At 35.4% G+C, this 22,655-nt stretch overlaps 1 protein-coding gene across 2 annotated transcripts; it reads right to left on the bottom strand.

Annotated features, from left to right (window-relative positions):
• On the bottom strand, positions 1-17,527 carry LOC130049448 (cartilage matrix protein-like). 2 transcript variants are annotated; one of them, XM_056147060.1, is made up of 9 exons: positions 17,291-17,527; positions 16,243-16,542; positions 10,289-10,552; positions 7,540-8,145; positions 6,385-6,429; positions 6,256-6,282; positions 3,863-4,107; positions 3,535-3,735; positions 1-180 (listed from the first exon to the last, which is right to left on the bottom strand). In XM_056147060.1, exons 1-9 carry the CDS (start codon positions 17,355-17,357, stop codon positions 58-60), a joined length of 1,878 nt encoding a protein of 625 aa, XP_056003035.1. In that variant the 5' UTR covers positions 17,358-17,527; the 3' UTR covers positions 1-57. The 2 variants fall into 2 exon arrangements, with proteins under 2 accessions (XP_056003035.1, XP_056003036.1); XM_056147061.1 differs by lacking the exon at positions 10,289-10,552.
• Positions 17,528-22,655: the final 5,128 nt, after the last annotated feature.

Genomic DNA, 22,655 nt, shown 5'->3' with positions numbered 1-22,655 from the left:
AATGACTCAGATATGATTTAATGGAAAACGAATTACAAACTTTATACTAGTACACATTTATGTTCCACCGTGACAAGCAGCTGTTTCTAACGATGCCTGGATATCATGAAGCAACGAAAAGTCCCCTACAAGAATCGGTGTTCCATCGGAGGAGATGGCCTTTAACTCGCTGTTATCAACCTGAAATAGGCAAGAAAAAATATATACGGTCAACGTGATACGTAAAACAATACCATGCATTATGTATATAGACACTTACATGTGTATCACAACTTGCAGATATGAATGTGAATCAAAGTTAACATGATAATACAGACTTGGATAATTAACTGTCATCAACACCATCTTAAGCCATTTTGTCATGCATGTTTTTTTAATATGGCTTTTGCTTGTATTGCCTTGTATTGCCCTATACTAACTCGGTGACATTGCTTGTATTGCCCTATACTAACTCGGTGACATTGCTTGTATTGCCCTATACTAACTCGGTGACATTGTGCATCTTGTGAGATATGTCTATCTGCTTTCAAATCAAAAAGACAATAATTGCTATAAAATTGTGACTCCATCCTGGAACCATTAAACCTTTATCCCCCAAGATCTTCAAATTTTCAATTTTGGTAAATAATCACCTACTTCTTGATAATTTATCCATTAAGTTTCTATTTAGTATCAATAGCACATTTTTTGTTTTAAAAATGTGTTACACATAATAACTAAATATACCAAGGTTGGACCCGCCCTGGAGTCAGAACCTCTTCCCTAGGGATCATGGAATTTACAATTTTGGTAGAAGCCTACTTGCTCTACATCAATATACATTTAGGTTTTCTTTAAAAGATATGTGTGGTTGTAGAGAGGATTTTTGAAAATTGGTCAATTTTTGCCCCACCCCTAAGGCTCTGGGAAGGCAGAAATCCTGAAATTTACAATACATGTGCCCCATGCTTGATCCAGCTTGACGCAAACGTGTATTTGTTTATACTAACAACTGCGAGTTGTTCAATGTGCTTTCATTCAACTGTAGTGCAGCAAGTCTGTGTTTCAATGAACTGTTGTCCAATACATAGGAAGACTTCGGTGTGAAATCTACACCGAGAATACAGAACTCGAAGTTGTGTGACAATAATATTGAATGATTACGGTGGTTGATGAGAATCAATTTCGTTATCGTATACACTATACTTTAGCAAAAACTGATGGGTATAAGAAATTAAATCTTCGACCAGATGCAGAGCCAACTATTTTCAACTACGGACCAACTGCAAGCACAGCGATTGATTGATTGATTGATTGGTTGAATATTGTTAAACGTCCCTCTCAAGAATCTTTCACTCATATGGAGACGTCACCATTACCGGTGAAGGGCTGCAAAATTTAGGCCTATGCTCGGCACTTACGGCCTTTGAACAGGGAGGGTTTTTTATCATGCTACACCTGTTGTGATACGGGACCTCGGTTTTTGCGGTCTCATCTGAAGAACCGCCCCATTTAGTCGCCTCTTACGACAAGCAAGGGGTACCGAGGACATATTCTAACCCGGATCCCCACGGGACGCAAGCACAGCGAAGACGAAAAAATCCTCCAAAACGTTAACTGTATAATGACGGTAGTACAGATATTCATATTATAGTATTTACATGATTTAATTTGTTTATAAATGAAATTTTGATATGAAATAGTCATATGAAGCTCTTCTGATCATATTTTTTTCTCTCCAACGTATAAGTGAATAAATTGAAGATGAATAGATCTAACTTTATGTTGAAAGTTGCATTATCAGACCCTCCCTCTTTTTTATGTGTGAAAAATAATGTCCAAAGAAAATAGATACACGTATTGAAATTGCAAGTTTATATATTAAGTGAAATAAACCAATTTTACGGTCATGCGAGAGTAATACTTTTTTTCTGTAATGAAGCACGTCAGTTTCCTTACTGAGGACAAAAAGCACGTTAAACGTTAAATAAAGTGCTAGTAAATTATTCTTGATATAGGCCCCAATGTCGCAAATTTTATTGTGAAAGAATGTTGAGTAGCCACTTATATTTATTATATTCACGTGTTAAGCACACGATACATGTAAAATCCTAATGAAAATACGGTGCTTGCGATGTGTGCAAAGGAAAATCTGATTTGGTTTTGAAATATCTCTGAGTCGGGGTGGGGTTTAGGCATGTAGAATAAAAGGGGATGGGGTGGAGGTGGTGGCCACCTTTTTTGTCAGTCTACCTTGACACCCTCCCCCCTTTGGAACCCACGATGATGTGTGTCTGCATTAAGTCAGAAATATTGCAGGTAATAACTATCTACCTGTACATTAAGTCAGAAATATTGCAGGTAATAACTATCTACCTGTACATTAAGTCAGAAATATTGCAGGTAATAACTATCTACCTGTACATTGTGTATACAGCTCTTATTGTCACCAGAGAATGAATTCTGAAAATTATACATTGATCATAAATCAGTCAGTATTGTTTTAACCGCTTCGGAGTAGATAGGATTAAATTGTCTATGGTTTCCTTTTGTAGTCTCTCATGACGTCACAAATCTTAGGAATCAGGAACGATAATCGGGTAACGATTTTCTATTGGACAGTTACCATTGCACTTCGATTTCTTAGAGTTATTAATCTTAAAAAAGCATTTTTAGGAGGAGTCTACATGTATGAAAGAAAGTTGATAATTATGGAGATAAAAGGTATTATTAAAAACCGTCTCCTATGACCTTTAATCATTTCAACTAATTTGCTACATTTCTAAGCCCATTTATTACATGAATGTTACTTACTTTGCTTAGGTTTCTATAGATTTTCGGTAATCATGATTAGGCAATATTTGAGCCATTTTCATTTGGCCCTGGATGGTTATACGAAAGATGTTACACATATATCACTGCATTACATTGGTTATCTTGTCATGTGCCCACTATATCTGTCTTTACATGGAAACAACATATCAATACATCTAAAGAAAATATGGGCCTTACAGTCACATGGGTATCTGATACAAAACTTTTAAAACCTCTCTATGAATATACTTATATTGATAGTGCAATTAATGAGTGAAATTTTCTAATCAAGAGACGTCCTCAACAGAGTGGAAATTCTCGAGTGGGACGTTTAACGATACACAATCTAATCAAGAGAACGTACTGTACTTTACATTTTGATCCCCGTTTACACGTGATTTGTGCACCAGTATGATATTCTGATATCTCCTTATTACAGCATAGTCACTAGATGCAGAGTGGAATGCAAATATACAAGATTAAAATACGAACGAATATAAAAACAGACATTGTGATTCCTTTATACCATATAAATCTTGTTTGTAGGAAATCAAAATCAAACATTGAATTTATCGCACTACTAATCTTGTGCTCACATTGCGAGATAATCCTGTGGAACCTTTGGAAATTGTGTTTAATCTATTGATGTATTTAGACGTATTTCAGTGGTTCGCAAAAAAGCTTTCAAAAGAGATTTTGAAAGAAAATACATAACACTACATAACAAATACATGTATGTACCTGAGAACCTACTCCGACGGCATAAACTTGGACACCTTGCTGGTGCAGAAGTTGTGCTTCGTGCTTGGTAGCTGCTGGATCTGCCGATTGTCCGTCTGTTATGACAATCACGATCCTTGTTGCGTTTTGACGACCACCATTTTGTGGTTCGAAGCTATTTTCACGAACAAATTGGATCCCAAAAGAAGTATTGGTTCCTCCCTGCAACACGTGACATTTCACTGATCTATATAATACATGTATTCTGTACTAGAATATATTGAGAAGCCTTAATTTTATGAAAAATATAATTTAACTTCATGATTGATAAATCAATTGATCAGTTAACCTGCATGTAAGCAATTTTCTGGATGGCATTCAAAACATCATGTCGGTTGTGATATGTGTTTAGATAGAAATCGTTTCGGATTCCACTTGAAAAGGTTACTGAGCCAAACTGAACATTGTCTGGTCCGATGTGAAACTTTCTTGCGAAATTGTAAACGAATTCTATCTCCTTTGCAAACCCTGTAGCCTTTTCGCTCTCCGAAGCATCCAAAAGAAACACTATATCCGCGGGTTTCTGGCCACAGGCTAAAAAAACACATAAGAAATAATTATAGCAGTAATTCGAGAAAAACGATAATTCCGACTTATAAATCTTTGATAAATGTTCTCAACAAAATATTTTGCAAAACATCGTGATTCCATGCTTACACGAACTGCCTTACTGAAAATCTTCAGATCCGCATCAAAGATTGATTAACTGTCGTGAAGTTAAACAATGTCGATTTTGTAAAAAGATGATAAAAATGTCATACCAGACAGCTATGAGACTGGGGAATTTAGAGATGGGTAATGTTTATCATGCCGAGGCCTCCTGTTTTCATAGACAGACTCTCTAGTGCAGAGCAATAACGGACACCTGCGTTAACAAATCAGGTCTATCGCTATCAAACAAGAGTCTTCCGCACACGAAGCGAGCGCTCTAGAGACTGCGTAACCGCGACAGTTAATAACCCCTGGGGGGTCATGGTCTTAACAAACTAGAATGTATATTACATGAGGATTGTTGTTCATTTAGCTGTACACCCTAGTGGAACTTGTAAATAATTGTTTGAATGCATAAACCTTTCAACGAAACATATTGTGGTCCCAAGCGCCAAAGTTTTAAGTAAATCAAATTTGAATTTGTTCTTCATTAGGATGCATAGATATGAATTTGAGAAATTATACAATACATGTATAAAACTTTAAACTTCTGTTGTGGTCCTGCCCTGACCCTTTATGAGGAATATTCAGGGTAGCAATAGAAAACTCCCATTAGTTTTAGTCTTTACGAAAAGCTCATCCATAATCGTTCTAGATTGTCACCTAAGGCTCAGTAAATGTAATTGATTGTTTTTTAATGCCTTCGGTATGTGGACGTAAATGTCAATATTTAATAAACTTCTTATAACGATGTACTACAAATGTAGCATGGTGCATGTATTATTTATGCATTTTGAGCTTTATATAAAATCAACAAAACTCTTTTCCCATTTTCCCCATAGACTTTCTGGACAGGTACACACAACATTTCTTGTATAGCATGCTTTTTGTCAGTCGAGTAACGGAGAATTAATCTGATATACTCCGGCCGAATCGAACTAAGCCGTTTATACCTGGCGACTCGATAAGAATCAAGTGACCCAGCTACAGGACAGTAGTGAAAATGTTCACCTTCTATTGTATAAACATTAGTTGGCATATAAATGACCAACACATTTATTTCACCAGTGTACCTGGATTTAAAACATTCTGTCTTAGAACAAGCCATTCTCGATACTACAGTCCCCAGGGACACCAGCTTGAAGCCGCATTCGCTAATAACATTTCCCCGGCTCAATCGGCATAAAATGTCCTAAATTCAGAGAATCCCGATCTTTCAATTGGCGACAGAACTTCATCTCTATTATTAATTTTGTGAAAGATTATGCCAGAAGGTGGGCTAATATGAAAAAGAACTTGATGCCTTGTCATAATGGATAAAAAGTACAAGAGGGGTATCAAAATCACGTATTCGACACATCAAAACAAAAATGTTTACCATCTATCATTCTGTGTTGAGTAAACCGATGAAAGAACTGGATAGGTTAAATGTGTCTTCCACATCTGCTTTGTACTCAAATATTTTATTGAACATAAATTCTAACGACAAACTAACACTTCAACTTTGTGGCAAACGGAATAATTTCAGCTTCTCCGTCGTCAACTTCTCATATCTATGTAACAATATTCCACCATCACCTGCATAATGTATTTATGTCTCGTAATTGATTCGATACGCAAGAGCTTGTTCTGCATATGATCAATTTTAAAATTGAGGCAGGCTACTGACAAACAAGTCGACCGGAGTCAGAGGATGATCACTCATCTGGTGTGTCCAGGGGTCCGTGTTTGACCAACTCTTTTAATATGTATTCCTTATAGGATTATAAGAGATTGATCACTGTTCGTCATCTTCACTTTTTCATGCAAAAAAATCGTATAAGAAAAGAAGTTCCTAGTGTGACCCCGTCCTGGTCCCTTAAGTTATGTAATGAGGGTTTCTTCCAAGTTTTAGCTTTTCAAACAGCCAAATGTTAACATCAATACTGTTATGTTGATAGAAAAGGCACACTACATTTTTTTTTTTACGTTTCCATAACTTAGTATTCAGAAGGACAAATTTAATGTTTTTATTATTGCTATTTCCGGTACCTTGTTTTACAGTCGTTGTTGGCAGTTCTGAAAGTAAAAAAAAGTAATTTCAATTCTGAACTAATTCTTCTACAAATAAATTATACTTCTGAGTATTATTTTAAGGTATATATTTTGCATGGAACTTACTTGTCGTTGTAGGCATCGGCGTAGTAGTCGGGGGAGGTACTTTAACTATGAAATATAGAAAAGTTTGCTTCAATTCTACAGATATGATTTGTTACTGAAAACATAATTCATTTTACAGCATCAAACATAATTACCATATGTTCAAGAATACGAGACAATCAGGATAGAGAGATACTTTCTTTCCGATAGATTAGGTCAGGATCTAATGATTGAGTTCAGATTTATTTATAGTGGCGTCATATTCATCTGTTCTTGTACTTTCTGAAAGGGGAGAATTTTCTTCGTTTTCAAATTTTTTCACATTACCAACTGGCGACCATGTGATAAAGTTATCTCGAACTGGCCATCGTAATAAAGTTATCACCAACTGGCGATCATGTGAGAAAGTTATCACCAACTGGCGATCATGTGATAAAGTTATCACCAACTGGCGACCATGTGATAAAGTTATCTCGAACTGGCCATCATGTGATAAAGTTATCACCAACTGGCGATCATGTGATAAAGTTATCACCAACTGGCGATCATTTGATGAAGCTCTCACTGATACATAAAAGACAGCTGTCGGACATTTTCTGTCTAAGCGAAATATGCTCCCCTCACTTTATACAGGAATGTGTTTCGCTTTATTCGAGTTTTTTCACTCATGTAGCAATATCACCAGCTTCCGGTGCAGTGCCACAAGATATGCCCATCGCTTACACCTGTAGCAGTGGGGGTTCTTTATCTCGCCAACGCCTGCCGCGGTATTTTTGCTTAAAGTCATATCCCAGTACATGTGTGAATAGCCACTGTACGTTACAAGTGTTTTTCTTAAGTTAGGAAATTTGTTTCTCTGACTTCCATTAAGAGTTGGGAAATACCACTCCGCAGTTTGACATTATTTTGAGATGAGAATCAATCAGTTGGAGGGGCTGGAAACGTGTACCCCTCACTGCAGTGTGTGACGATACACATCGTAAAAACCTTATATATGATATATCAATCTTTTTTCAAAATTTAAGCCCCTAAATGCCCTATTTGACAATAAATATCGGTACTGTAACCATAGGAACCTGACCATAAGAAATGCAGGAATTATATGTACAGGCGAATAGAAAAGTACATTAAAGATAAGTGAAATGTTTATGGTTTGTTTGAAAATTCATTACTTACGTTTGCATATTGCGTCTACAATTTTTGTATGAATAGACTCGAGGTCGTTTGTTGTGGGTACTTGATAAATGTGATCTTTGTCGGAAGCTATCGTTAGTAGTTCGCTGCTGTCAACATGACGCCCCATTCCAATAGCAAACACTTCTACTCCCATGGCATGGAGTGTAGCGGCTGATTTCCTTGTCAGTAATGGTTCTAGGGATTGCCCGTCTGTAAGCACTACAGCAATTTTTGTCGACTGCGAGCGTGGACCGTACGTTACTGATTGATGCCCGTGGTGGTGACCATGCACATGCATATGTTTAGTATGGAAAACGTTATGGGCCAATTCGCGTAATCCAAGATGTGTGTTGGACTCTCCGTTCATCCAGCTTATTCGTGCAATAGCCTCCATTAAGGCAGTTTTGTCTGGGTACTGTGTGAAGAATATATCTGTCCTAGCAACTGTAGCAAACTGTGATACGGCAATCATCGTGTCGTTGTAACCGTAACTAAACTCGCTGGCCACCATAGAGATGAAGTTCCTCTCATTTTCAAAGTTTGACCCAGATTCACTTCCAGAGGAATCGATCAGGAAAGCTATATCAGCAGGGTAATCACCGCATACTGATAAAACAAAAAACAGAAGGTCATTTCAAATGCTGTCTGACGTGTTTCATACCGATTGTTAGACCGCTCTTGGCACACTGATTTTGACTACGGAAAATTCCGTTTATAGGGCTCACGGCGGGTGTGACCGGTCGACAAGGGATGCTTACTTCTCTTAGGCACCTGATCCCACCTCTGGTGTGTCCAGTGGTCCGTATTTGCCCAAAATCATTTTGTATTGCAAATAGGAGTTATGTGATTGATCACTGTTCGTTATCTTCACCTTTCATGCAATAAAGTCATATTAGTTTGATGCATATTGGAATGTGCTCTTGGTGGATGCGTGTGTATGCTCACTAGAGGGTAAAGGTTAAAGAAGCAATCAAACTTAGGGTTAGGCCTGTTTGGTAACCTGTGGTTAATGTAATTATGTTTGCTCAAACTAATTCCAATAGTCAACCGAATGGATTTTTTTTTCATGTAAAACAATAAGGCTGATTTGAAATTACAATTTTCTGGATGTAATTCACTTTTCTGTTAAGTTCTACTTCACAGCCTTACTGTGTGTTTTGAATAATAGGGAAAATTATTATCCCTTTGTACATGTACGATATTGTTACACTACATGGTTTTCCCATTAAATTTTGAATTAGAAATCTTAATAATTCTATTGGTAGAGGTAATGTCAGGCGTGTCTAGGAGGGATGAGTGTCCAAACCGACCACGCCTTCAGTTTGGTAGAAAAGGAATATTTGCCTATTTTTATCCATTTCCAGTTGTAAAGCACTAAATATTAGTCCCTAGATTTGATTGAATTGCATCGGGTGGAACTGACTTCCCTGGGGAATTTCTGGATTCTTGTACATATTTAGCTGTGCTATTTCTCTACAGGTAGCTTTGTCAAAATTTTAGAACACTCCGCGCTTATCAATCAGCAAGTTGGAACAGCCCTGGACGTTTTTTCTTCTCCAGGATTGTAAGTACCGCGTTACTGGAGCATTCGTAAGAAAGATAATTAAAATAGTTTATAAACTTGTGCGACTTCTCCACAGAATGCACACGACTGTAGTACCATGCAAATCAAATATGATATTTTTACAAAGCTCTTTTGTTGTTATTATTATTAGAAAATCATATTGGAATGTACATAATTTTGTTGATTTGATAACAGAATTTTCATTCTATCACCAGAGGTTGTGTTATGCAAGCTTCACTGACACATCTATCAAGGCTTGGAAAATACGCCCTGCATCATTTGATAATCACATGATATAAACAATCATTCTCTACCAGAGTTGCAGTTCCTTTCCATCCTCTTTAAAAGTTCTGGCACAGGTGACAAACTAGGCCATTGCCACATCCCTTGAATAGCACCAAAATCATGTTCATAATATTTAAAATATTATCTTATTTTACTATCCCTTTTAAAATATTTAGTTCAGAATGTAAACGATGCATATTAGAAACTTTTACAAGATTTCTGTTAAAAAAAGAAGAGCTTTTGTAAAAGATATAGCGCACGGAACTCTGGGTAGAGAATACTGATTATCACGATATTTTCCTATACAATCACTTTTTAACTTTCAAACACTATAACCTATAACTATTTTGTTCCTGGTTATCATATGAACACAAGTGAATCTACATCACATGGGTGTTTGTATATGAAACCTTTGTGCTTCTTGAAAAGGTGAAGTAGTGATCAATCTTTTAACTCCTATAAGGAATACAAAATAGAAAGTAGTAATTTATAGAATTTTCCTATAACTATTATATATTCCTTATCTACAACCTTAGTGTTGTCTTATCGAGGTCATGGGCCATGGTTTATAGAAACATGAATCTTTATTATGCACATCATCTTTCATCCACGTTCTTCCTTTTTCGGGGGGTTAGAATTCAATACCTGTCCTATTTACACTTTTTCTTTATTATAATAATTTGGAAGCAAATAGAAAATTCGTTTACGTAAATTTGAAATCCCTTTACCCAATAATTTTATGTGCTAGGTGTGATTGAAATTGTCCAAGCGATTCCTGAAAAGAAGTCGTTAATGTGACAGATGGAAATGCAGACTAAAATAAGAAAAGCTCAGTTAATTATAGATAAGTTCGTATCAAATAACTACAGAAATTAAGGTAATGAAGACAATACAACTCACAAGTACAGGTTTTATCGACTAACTCCACTTCCAAAGTATGGAGAAGGTCAAAATTATTAACGACAAAAGTGTGATTCCTATCTGTGGCGATGATGTGGAGTTCGTTCATATCAATCGCTTTTCCGATCCCAATAGCAATCACTGTCACATTTGGAACTTTATGGAGAGCACTTGCAGCGTTTACGGTCCTTGAATTGTCATTAGAGCGCCCGTCCGTTAGAACGATGACGTATTTAGCTACGTTGGACCGTGAGCCATGAATATCTGTTATTTAAAAAAATATGTAGTTTAAATCATAAGATAGCAATCCCTGTGTTGAGAGTAGAGCGTGTTCCCGGCATCTGTTCGTCTGTCAGTCAAAATGGAGTACACTTCACAAATCTGTAACCCCCTAAAAGTATCAGAAGAGTTATTCTTTTTATATGGATCTTCATTAGAGCAATGTAAAAATAACCCCTGACAATAGCAACGTTGGAGATAATCTGTCAGAAACACAGAGACAAAAACAGGCGCTTTGTAAGTGAAAACGGGTGAAAGGTTAATCTGTTAATGTAAACAACAAAAGAAGCAGTAACAGCAATGTTGATTGTTTACCTGTACAAGTTTCTCAAGATCATGTATTGTTCAGAAAGAAAGTTTTTAGAATCCCAAAAACTTGACCAGTCTACATATTTATTTAGGTACATGTAATGCATTTGATGATTTTTCATTAATCATGAAAAGAGGCCCACAAGCCACCTCGTTCACCTAAGGGTTATGCAATTCATAAAACGAATTGTTGTTCTGAATATCTAAGCTAAATTCTAATATTCAGCAACAGTATAAAAACAAGATGTGTTAAAAAAAACTTGAATGTTTCCGAAAGGGCCTATACTGATGAAATGATTTAATATGAAATATATAACATTATATATATAGTAAAATTGCCGAAAAAGTCCATGGTAAAGGTACATGTAGTAAGTAGAAAAATATTTCTCTCATATCTACGTATGTAAGATACAAATATTCTATGAAAGAAAGGTATGTAAGATATTTCTATCTTTCATATCACGTGACGTTTATCTTACATATCCCGTGACGTCATAATCAATACACAACTAGCTTGCAACTTACCTCGCCTCGATTGATAAACACTAGCGTCTGCAAAGCTCTTGTACAAAAAAATAACAGATTGTAATATCCCTGATAATGTCCAGGTGTATGTGACCAGACACAAAATTACACATTCCTTGAACAATTACTGCACACTCAACAACAGTCACAAATTCCTCATACACCTATGTCACCCGGTACATTATGCCAGTTCACAGAAACCCAGCCCACACGGTCTATTAGTTCTAAGCCTACCTCCACATTCACTCTGTCAACGTCTATACTGTCCGTGTCTCAGGTGAAATAAGTACCTTCAATGTCCATGAGACTCGAGTCCTTGCACGCGTGGAAAACGAAAGTCTAGCCATGCCCATATTCACCAACAAAAACCACTTGGAATTTCTCTTCACACACTCGTCATTAAATAACTGTTCAATTAATATCAATATCAATGCTCCTCTAAGAAAAAACCGTGCAGTTGTGGATTCATATTCTGATTAGGTCTGTCTCATATTCTGATTAGGTCTGTCAAAATGTTTCGCGCTGATGGACTGTCGAGTTACGTCACGCATCACCCTGATTATTGATTTATTCGAAGAGGAATAACTCTAATACAATTCACTTATACACTCGTCGGCCGATTTTTGTCTGCAACGTAGTTGCCAAAATGAAGGTCGTAGAATTCGATTCTGGTGTTATTTTTAATGTACAGCGAAAAATTAATTAATTGGAAAATTCTCAAAATGGCGTCGCTAGGCACAAGGAAAACGGAAAACTCTAGAAATATGAGAGAAAAATACTCTCTTATGAGTTGCCATGAAATATAAAGGTGATTCCACCCTCGGGGTTGCAAAAAAGCGGTAAAACCCTCGGCAAAGCCTCGGGTTTCACAGCTTTTTTTGCAACCCTCGGGTGGAATCACCTTATATTTCATGGCTACTCATAAGAGAGTCTTATAATCCTACATCCTAATGATCCACAATTAATCAATTTTAATTAAATCATTAATTAGTACATATAATGATATAATTATAATAATTAATTTAATTAATTAAATATTTGTGGATCATGTGTATTGTGTCATCGTTTGATATATATATATATATATATATATATATATATATATTATTATTATTATTATCATTATTAACACGATATGATCTATTTTGGATTTAGAGTCAAAATCCTGCAGTTACAAAATTCACAATTTCTGTATGCATTTAGCTTTTATGCTGTATCAGCAAACATAAAAAGTCTTTCAAATCAAAAAGACAATATGAGTTTGGCTTTTGAAATTCTTATTCATTTTAATTTGGATTGCTAATATTTATGCTCATATATAGTATGTATATATCATATATATATATATATATATATATATATATATATATATATATATATATATTGATGCTTTTCTAGCTTTGTTTTGATATTATCTGTCTTAATGCTATCATAATTTCCATTTACTACTTTTTATAACATGCTGTATCATTTTTTGTTTTGTGCAGCGCTTTATGGTGGTTATTTATAGTCATATAGGGCGCTATATAAATAAATATTATTATATATTATTATATATAAAACATATATGGTGATTATGGATTCCCTTGTCTGCAACCTCTCTGAATAATGATTCTATTAGAGAGATTACCACCTTGATTGATTGCAGATGTAATGACTGTATTAAAAATTGATATCCAATTCCTAATTGAGGGAACAAATTTAAAAAGTTTCAGTACTTTTTTGTATAAATGTCCATGATAGAGTATGAATAAGAATATCAAAGGCATACTGTAGATAAAGAAAACAAAATCTGATGATACCTTATTTATCCTTGATGGCATTGAAGAATCTCCCACAGAAACTTTTAAACCTTTAGATTAGTTTTCAGACGTATCTGGACTACATATCAATTATGTAATATGGTTAGGTTCCAAAAAGTATAGTAATGAAACTTAACGGCTTAGGTGATTTACTTTGTTAGAAATATATTTTGATATGGAATTGGATAAGATACCACAATTAAACTATGAACCAAAATTAGTACAAATTAAATCTATAATCAAACAATGAAAAAAAGTTTTTAACTCCCATAGGGAAAATTTCAGTTATTAAGACATTGGTTTTACCCTTACTAAACCATATTTTAATGTCAATCCCAAATCGTTCTGAACTCTACCTTAAGGAATTAGAAAAGACATTTTTCTTGTTTATATGGAATAATAAAACACATGGGGTCAAAAGGAGGTCATTGTAAAAACAAAAATGAAGATGGGGGATTAAAAATGGTAAACCTAATGGCATTTATAGCATCTATGGAATTATTCTGTATAACATATCTCATGTTTTCAAATAGAGTGATGGAACATTTTATTCCAATGTTGGACTAAAGCAAATTAATAAACTGTGGAATTGAATGCATAACAATATTCTTGAAAACATTGAAAAATATATTTTGGATATTAGATGTAAATAAATCATGGCTTACATTGCATAACCTTTGTAAAAAGTCTGATGTTGCTGCTGATTCACCCCTATTTCATAACACAAAATATTCATATTGGTTGAAAATCATTCTATGATAAGCATTGTTTACAGTGGCATTAGACAACTTTATTATATACATGTAATCAATGAAGATGGTTTATTTCTTGGTTTTGAATCGTTTTGCAATACTTGTCCAAATACAAAGATTAATTTTTTTTTTTTAGAATATAATAGCATTATTCATGCTTGGGTGAAAAATTGTGGATGTGACAAAATTATCAAAAAGCTCACAAATCCATTGATTATGCTAAACACATATACAGTGTTGAAATGCAACAAATCAAAACATTTTTTGAAATTATAAATCAAAATACCTCAGTCACATCAGGCAAAACAAAATGGAGTGAGCTTTTAGAAGTTAACACTAAAGAATGAATAAATACTTTTCAGAGCGAGAAAGCATAGCAAAATCCAATGGTTTCAATACAGAATTACAAATCGAATCTTAGCTACAAATTCGTTTTAGATCATAATTTTAAAAAATGAATCTAAGTACTGCAATCATTGTCTCAATAGAAATTATTCTATGGGAATGTGATTTTTTACAATTTTCCTTAGGAGAATTTGAGCATATTCTAGAAAATAAGACTGATTTACAGATAGCTATTACGAAATAATCTTATTCATGGTTTACTGAAAATACTAGTATGATACAAAACACTATTGTCTTGGGGCTTAAATACTATGTGTATACAGCAAGATGTACTGAGAAGTACTTGAGTGTGCGTGCTGCAATATCACAAATGATTTTTTTTATGAAACACAATTTTTTTTCGTATACAACTAGTAAAAAGGAAAAGTTTGATGTCCAATGGAATCGATGGAACCTGCTGTTTTCTTACCCCCCTCTCTCTCCATATAGTGTTTTCTTACCTCTCTCTCTCTCTCTTTCTCTCTCTCTCTCTCTCTCCATATGTTTTCTTACCTCTCTCTCTCTCTCTCTCTCTCTCTCTCTCTCTCTCTCTCTCTCTAAAATCCCACATACCTTCCGCTCATGCTTTGGTCTATTTTGTTTTGTTTTGGGTTTTTTATTTTCAGAGGCCTTCCTGCTCTCCATCACTTTGCATTTAGTTTTTCTTACACATGTGTGGTTGTGGAAAATATTTTTGAAAATTGACCAATATTTGGCAGTTTATGCTCCTGAATTCGTGGTCAGAAAAATTGCTGGTTCTGGACCATGTACCAACATATGAAAATGTCATTTGATAGGAATGAATTACAGGGTGTTGAATTATTTTTAAAGAGGAAAGTAATTGTAAACTTAGAGTAAAAAATGTACAGACAAAAATCATTTCAGTTGTTTATTAGCATTTTTCTGAATCTGCAAAGGTTTTGGTTGACAATGGTTTTCTCGGGGTGAAAATTTTCAATGTCACCCTCAACTACATGCAGTATTTATATAATGTGGTTAAAGTTGAGAATTTTTTTTTTATTTTTTGGCATTTTTGTGAACTATGTACATGTGTTCACAGAAGAAGTGCTATTTTTTGTTAATTCTTTATGCCTATTAAGATTTTGTTATTGCATTTATTCATATTGATATATATTTATTCGGTTCGCATCTGGTGTTTCAAAAATGGTACCGTATAAGTTTTACATAATGTTATTGGTGTGGTTTTACTTTGCCCCTCTCCACTAAACATATTTATTTAGTTTGTTTATTGATATGTTTCATGTCGATATGATGTGCGAGACACGAAGATGCAATAAATCCTATCAGCAAAGCTTGTGATTATCATTATGTCTTTCACATTAAATCTCAATTTATGTTTACACCGAGCATTTCTGCTGCTTTAAGGAAGTTTGAAGATTATGTTTTGACCCCCTAGTCTCCGTAAACAGTCCGAAATTTGCAACATTCATCTGTACGCCAAATACAAATGAAAGGCCATGCAGATATTGGACGAAGGTGTCCCGAGTTTACGAAAAGCAACGACACATATTGTAAAACTGTCGCCTGGCAGTTCCATATGGTTGAAATGCAATCCTGAAAACAGTTCTATATGGTTGAAATGCAATCCTGAAACTTTTCATTTCTTTCAAACCACTGCGAAGACAACCACATGAGATTCATTATATGCAGTTGTGTCTATTTTTGTAATGAAATCTGCTTGACGGGGCACTTCATTCGTATACACTATGGGAGATACTCATTGTCCTTTTATGTTTGTGTCGTAGATGATTGCTGTGCGTTAATGTATAAAGCATGACAGTTTATATGTATCTGCGTTCTATCTACATTTTTTAGTTAAGTATAATTGCATTTTGTATATCGTGTTAACGAGACTTGAGTTAGCTCTGTAATTTGCACCTACCCGTGAGAACGTTCTGTCGGACATAGTTCAGTCCTAAATCGGTGTACGTTTCCCCATCTCGATACGCAATCTTGTTGATGGCATCCAACACGCTGGCTTGATCCTGGTGCTCGTTAAGATAGAAGTTTTTGTAAACCGAGGTAGAAAACGTCACCGCGGCGAACTGAGCCTTGTCTGGTCCTACTTCAAAGTTTGACGTAAAGTTGGAGATGAAGGCCAGTTGTGTTTTGAATCCTCTCGAAGTTTCACTTCCGGAAGAGTCCAACAGGAACACAAAGTCAGCCGGAACTAGGTCACATTCTTAAAGTAGAGTGAAGATTCCACACGAACTATTTCATGATTTGAAGGCCGTGATATATCGTATGATTGATTGATAGATTGTATCTTGTTTAACGTCAGCAGGTGTGACACGATAATGATCCTTCCCTGCTCAAAGGCCTAAAGCGCCGAGCATAGGCCTAATTTTGCAGCCCTTCACCGGTAATAGTGACGTCTCCATGAGTAAAGATTGATTGATTGAATATTGTTTTAAAATCCCTCTCGAGAATATTTCACTCATATAGAGACGTTAAAGAAGGACGTTAAACAATATACAATCAATCAGTGACTCTCACTTGACAAGCGATATAACCACCCTTGACAACATTAGGATTCCTACAAGATATTGGAATTTCATGAGGGATCCTTATAAACATCGTATACAGGATATCTTTCCCGAAGGGGGTTCCTAAAGCTAGGAATTTATGCTTTCAGACAAAATTTACTTTAATGCGTTGGATTTAAAATTACAAATGTTTGAATGAATAAAATAGCATTTCACATTCATAGAAACTGACTGTAATTTCCTGAGTGATAGAAAAGTTCATTGTAAGCCTCTACCTCAATAGCATTAACGTTTTATATTGTCCTTTGATTTTGCTGTTTAACATGTCGCCCAGTGTCACTTGAAAGATAAGAACTTATTCTGATATAATGTGTACGTTAAGATTGAAAGTTAGAACAATTAAGTTAAATATTATTTATTTAAGATTGAAGATTAATTACTCACCTGCTTTGAACAATGCTCTGACAATCCCCAAAAGCAGATAGACACTAAAAAGTTGTAAAATCGACATGTTCTAGACTGTAACGTTTAAATCTACGACAGAAAACCCGAGGAAAGGCTGGGCCTGTTGAGGTCACACTGCGATATAGCGTTTCACGGTAGGCTATATTGTAAATCTAGATTACACGTAGTTCCAACGACCTTATAAGTACAATGCTAGGCGACAGTCAGCTCCAACCGGATCGGATTCCTTACAATATTGCCGTTTGAATGATGTGTTAAAAAATTGAATGTAAAATATATCAGCATAGTTGACTTTACAATTGCCTAACCATTCTTGACAAGGAAAAAAAACCCACTCAACCAACAGTTTTGCTCATACTGAGGTGGAAAAGGTGGTCCTTTATCACCAATACATGGCTTCAATTCAACAGTCACACATTTCCACTACCATTGACTACTGCTATAAAATATAATGTACTGGAAAGCATTTTCCCTTGGATATGCAACGACACTTTTATACTAAAATCCTGTACAATTCCTTTATGAATAAGTTTAAACCAAAATTAAGCATAATAAATTATGCAATATTTTACAACATGACTAGGCTAATACCACCCTTTTCAGGAACATGAGTGGGTCTTTTCTTTCAAATGATGCTAAAAATGTATATTCAATAAATCCCGAAATCGGGGCTAGCAGAATGAAAAATTATAATTCGTGTATTTTTTTATGACGATACATTGCAAAAACTTTATACTAGACCCTCAAGGTCATTTATGCTATGAGGGCTGTTCGATATGTAATATGTATTGTACGATATCTCAAAAGCATTCGATTCAGATAGTGAAATGAACATTACATCCCTTCAAATTATTCTCTGCGGTTTGAAAGACATAATTTCAATCTGAAATGCGTTATGGTACAAATTTAGGTAGACCTATGAGGCACTGTCTGATGGCTGAGCCAAGGGCTTGTCGGGACTTGTAACGACGACCAGATAAGAACTTTTTAAGTTTTGGAAAAAGTCACATGGGGCTTTGGAGAGTATGGTGGGTGTGGCAAGACGGTAACCTTATCCGACTTCAAAGATTGCCTCACAAGCTCAGATGTATGTGATGAATCATTATCATGAAGTAGACGAGAATGCCTAAATCCTGACACAGGGCGTCGTTTATGATAATATTTCTTGAGCTTTTTTAGTATAACATCACGGTAATACCGACCTGTAACACTTTTCTCCTTCGGCACCGGAATTTGTACGGCTATACCATCACATGAGACATCTTCGCAAGCCAAGTCTCCGATTCGTTCGGACCCTTGGCTTGCGAAGATGCACATGAGAAGAATATGCAATAAAGAACTTTCTTTGTGCTTATGGTCTTTTGGCAACTACAGACCTTCTGCCGTGTTTAGTTAGCTATATTTTGTTTCCAATTTCTCTTACTGGTTCGAAATAGTGAACTCATGTTTCGTCACCAGTAACAATGTTTACAAATGGTCTTTGGTTGAATTTGGGAAATATTTTGAGCAATTGCCTAGCGTATTATACTCGTACCCGCTTTTTGGTCATCTGTTAATATATGCGGTATCCATCTGGCAGAAAGCTTTCGTACCTTCAAAATACGCTTCAAAATGAAATACGCCCGCGATAACGATATGCCAACAGCTAATATCACGAACCGTGTATCTGCTCTCAATTTCAATTATTTCCCTGAGTTTTGAGACATTTGCCTTGCCTGTTACAGTCACAGGTCGGCCAGATTTTGCTGCATCTTTGCCAGTCAGAAATTTCTTTCTCCACTACGAACTGTCTCATAAGATACCTTGTCAGACCCATACACTTCCCCCAATTCAGTAAAAAAAAACTGCATTACCGAATGACCGACTTTTGTGCTAACTTTATATAAGCTCTAATTTCTTCAATATTCTCAACCCGTTTCCCAACCATTTCTACAACAGTGGTCAACGACTGGTTCTATTGAAATGAATATAAGTTTAAAACTACGTGGAGCTGAAAGCTCGTGTTTATACCGTTGGAATGGTATTGAATAGCACTATGCCAGAGTATCATCATCCACAAAATCGTGCAAAGCGCTATCGCGCTGTGGTACAATACACATTACATATTGAACAACCCTCATTTTTAATAGTAAAACGATTATCCTGATAAACAATAGATTCTGGCATATCTTCATATTGCAGGAGATGACCAGTATGGTCTCTGTATGTAATTTTCTGTACAGCGCCCCACCTTTCACTAGTATTTTAATCTATCAATTCTAGACTCTATTAGATTTATTTTGAAAGGTTTTTATCATGAATATTACGTAATTTGTAGCACAATGTCTCTCTCTTGAACTACAAGAAAACAATATCACCTTGGGAAAACTCTGCTGAGACAAACTTATTTGTCACTATGTGTGTGTCAGCCATAGCTACATGTAATTATCCATTGTTCAAAATATGGGGGAATGGCTATAAAATTTACACAGATGCATGTACTGGTATTTAAATGACTATAAATCAATGATTAAATTCCATCTGTAAGTTGACTAATATAGAACATATACATTTACCCACATTGTATTTGACCTAAGTCTTTTTGAGTTGTACTGTTTACTTATCGACAATCTGGGCATGTACATGTATAAACCATGTTTAAAACGTGTAATTGCTACATGTAACACGTTTAACATCATAACTGATGATTCAACTTCGCACCGTTACATTCTATAACATTCTTCTCAAACCAGAAAAACTAAACTCGCCCTACTCTAAATGCATAGAGCTGTATTCACGACACATGTCTGAGTCCTTTACTTTTAAAGTTATTCATTTTGATACAAAAATCATACATCAGCTTCAACAATTACATGCATTAGAACCCTAGGTACTGCATTTCCATATGGATGCAATGATAATGTATATGATGTGGGAAATTTTACTAGTCCACAAGGAAATAATGTGAATGTGATGGGACTCTTTCCCAATACTCAAAGACGGAAACGCATTCATGGACATCGTTCATATAAAAGACCATGCATATGTATGAATGATGTCACGTTTCATTCACTTTTATCTTACGTCAACATAGAATGGGGTCCACACCATATTCGGAGCTAGGGGACCACAAGATTGGGATGATAATCCTCGTAAGTTCACAATCTTAATCCAGAGTGTGAGTTTGCGAGATATTTGTAACACATGTATTTTTTTCAAATCATTGCGCTCTCTCAGTCGCGTGTTTTAAACTAGTCCATAATCCATTTATAGTCAATATGAACGGATTGTGTTGCGTGCTGAAATTGGTTGGTTCATAGAGGAAAATACAATTTGTAATATAAATATATTCATATGAAGCATAATTTATTCAGAAACTTCTAAGTGGGAAGAAAAAAAATTTCTTGCTGTGGCCTTCAATTCGACATATAGATATATCGACGACGTTTTTGTTTATTAACAATAAAAACTTTCATTCATATGTCGATTCGATTTATCCCTGCGATCTTGAGATAAAAGACACCACAGAGTCGTCCAATTCTGCTTCTTAGATGTTTTATTGAAAGTAGATATTAACGGCAAACTAACAACTCAACTTTATAACAAACAGGATGATTTCAGCTTCTCCATCGTCAACTTGACATAATATGTAGCAATATTCCATTATCACCTGCATATGGAGATTATATATCTCACCTGATTCGATACGCAAGAGCTTGTTCTGCGTATGGTCAGTTTTTAAATCGAGGCAAGCTACCGACAAACAAGTTTATGGTACAGAGGTTTCAATAGTCTCTTTTAAAGTCAGCATTTCGCAAATTATCGTTATAACGATCTAGTTTGCCAATACAACCTCATTGGGTCAAATGCTGTCTGACGTTTTTCATACCGATTGTTAAACCTTTCGTAGCACACTAATTTTTACTACATATAACTCCATTTTCCTGATCAAGATATAGGGCTCATGGTGGGTGTGACCGGTCGACAGGGGATGCTTACTCCTCCTAGGCGCCTGATCCCACTTCTGGCGTGTCCAGTGGTCCAACTATCTATTTTGTATTGCTTATGGGAGTTATGAGACTGATCACTGTTCGTTATCCTCACTTTTCTATTGCAACTGGTTTGCGTCTGGCGTTGTGCGTTAAGAATTGAACATTTTAGAATCTTCTTGATAACTACCATTCGAATTCTTTTTTCAATTTTGGTAAATTTCATGATCCTAAGGGTAGAGGTTCTGACTCCATAACGGGCTCAAACTCCATATCTAGTGTTTATTTGTAAAACATCTAAACAACACCTTCTTTAATGCTATTGATACTAAATTTAGACTAAATGGATATTTTAAAAGGAACAGAAAAACCCTTCACTGATATTTGTAAAAGGATTTACAAAATTTGTGAATTTCACACGCCAGTGTTCTGAGTCTAGAACGATTCAAAAATAGTCATGTAGTGTTAATATAATATATATTTTTTCTTCCTCAACTCCTCGTTTATTTTAAGCAGTAACTAATTCAGCTGCAGAACTGTAACTCTCTGAAAAAATATTGGGACAGATCAGAGAGCTTCGATTTACGGCTCACAAAAGAAATCGCACGGTTGTATCCTTGTATGTTTTTGTACTGCCGTCTCATAAATTTAATATAACAAAATTTCTAACATATTTCCCCACTTTACTTGTATCCAAACATACCTTCAAAACCCAGATTCAAATGATTTCGTTTGTTGGCGTAGCCATGTTAGATAGCCAGTTAATTCGAACCCTGTTGCTATTGATATTTATTCATAATATTCGACAGAGGTTGCTTACTCCTCCTAGGCACCCGATCTCACCTCTGGGATGTCCAGGGGTCCTTGTTAGCCCAACGCTTTATTTTTTATTCCTTATAGGAGTTATGGTATTGATCACTGTTCGTTATCTTCACCTTTCATTCATTATAAGTTATGGCTATATAAAATAAAATGTACATATAAGTTATGTATTCGGTCTTCAGTTATTATAAACACGAATGATTAAAATAAAAAAGTTGATCTAAAGGTAACATAGCTCATGATTATTGAAAATGCTACAGAAGCTTAGTCTGGTCCCTTACGCTCGTGTGGCAGGAATGGGACCAGACCAGACTAATGAAAGCCGCGTATCCGTGAGTTTACCTATTTGAATACTTATTATTTAACCGAACTAAAATATTTAGATAAAAAGATTGATGGGGATAGTACTTCACATCTAGACAATATGTGTACGTATGGAATTGAACTGGGATTCGAACTGACTGGCTACCTAACATGACTAGGTACGTTAATTACGGGAACGATGCACAATGGTCATCTTCACCGTAATTAACTCAAGTAACCATAAGATTCAA

The sequence above is a fragment of the Ostrea edulis genome, chromosome 8, assembly GCF_947568905.1.
Source record: "Ostrea edulis chromosome 8, xbOstEdul1.1, whole genome shotgun sequence".
NCBI lineage: Eukaryota > Metazoa > Mollusca > Bivalvia > Ostreida > Ostreidae > Ostrea > Ostrea edulis.
The sequence above is the reverse complement of the archived record's forward strand: the minus strand, read 5'-3'. Positions and strand labels throughout refer to the sequence as shown.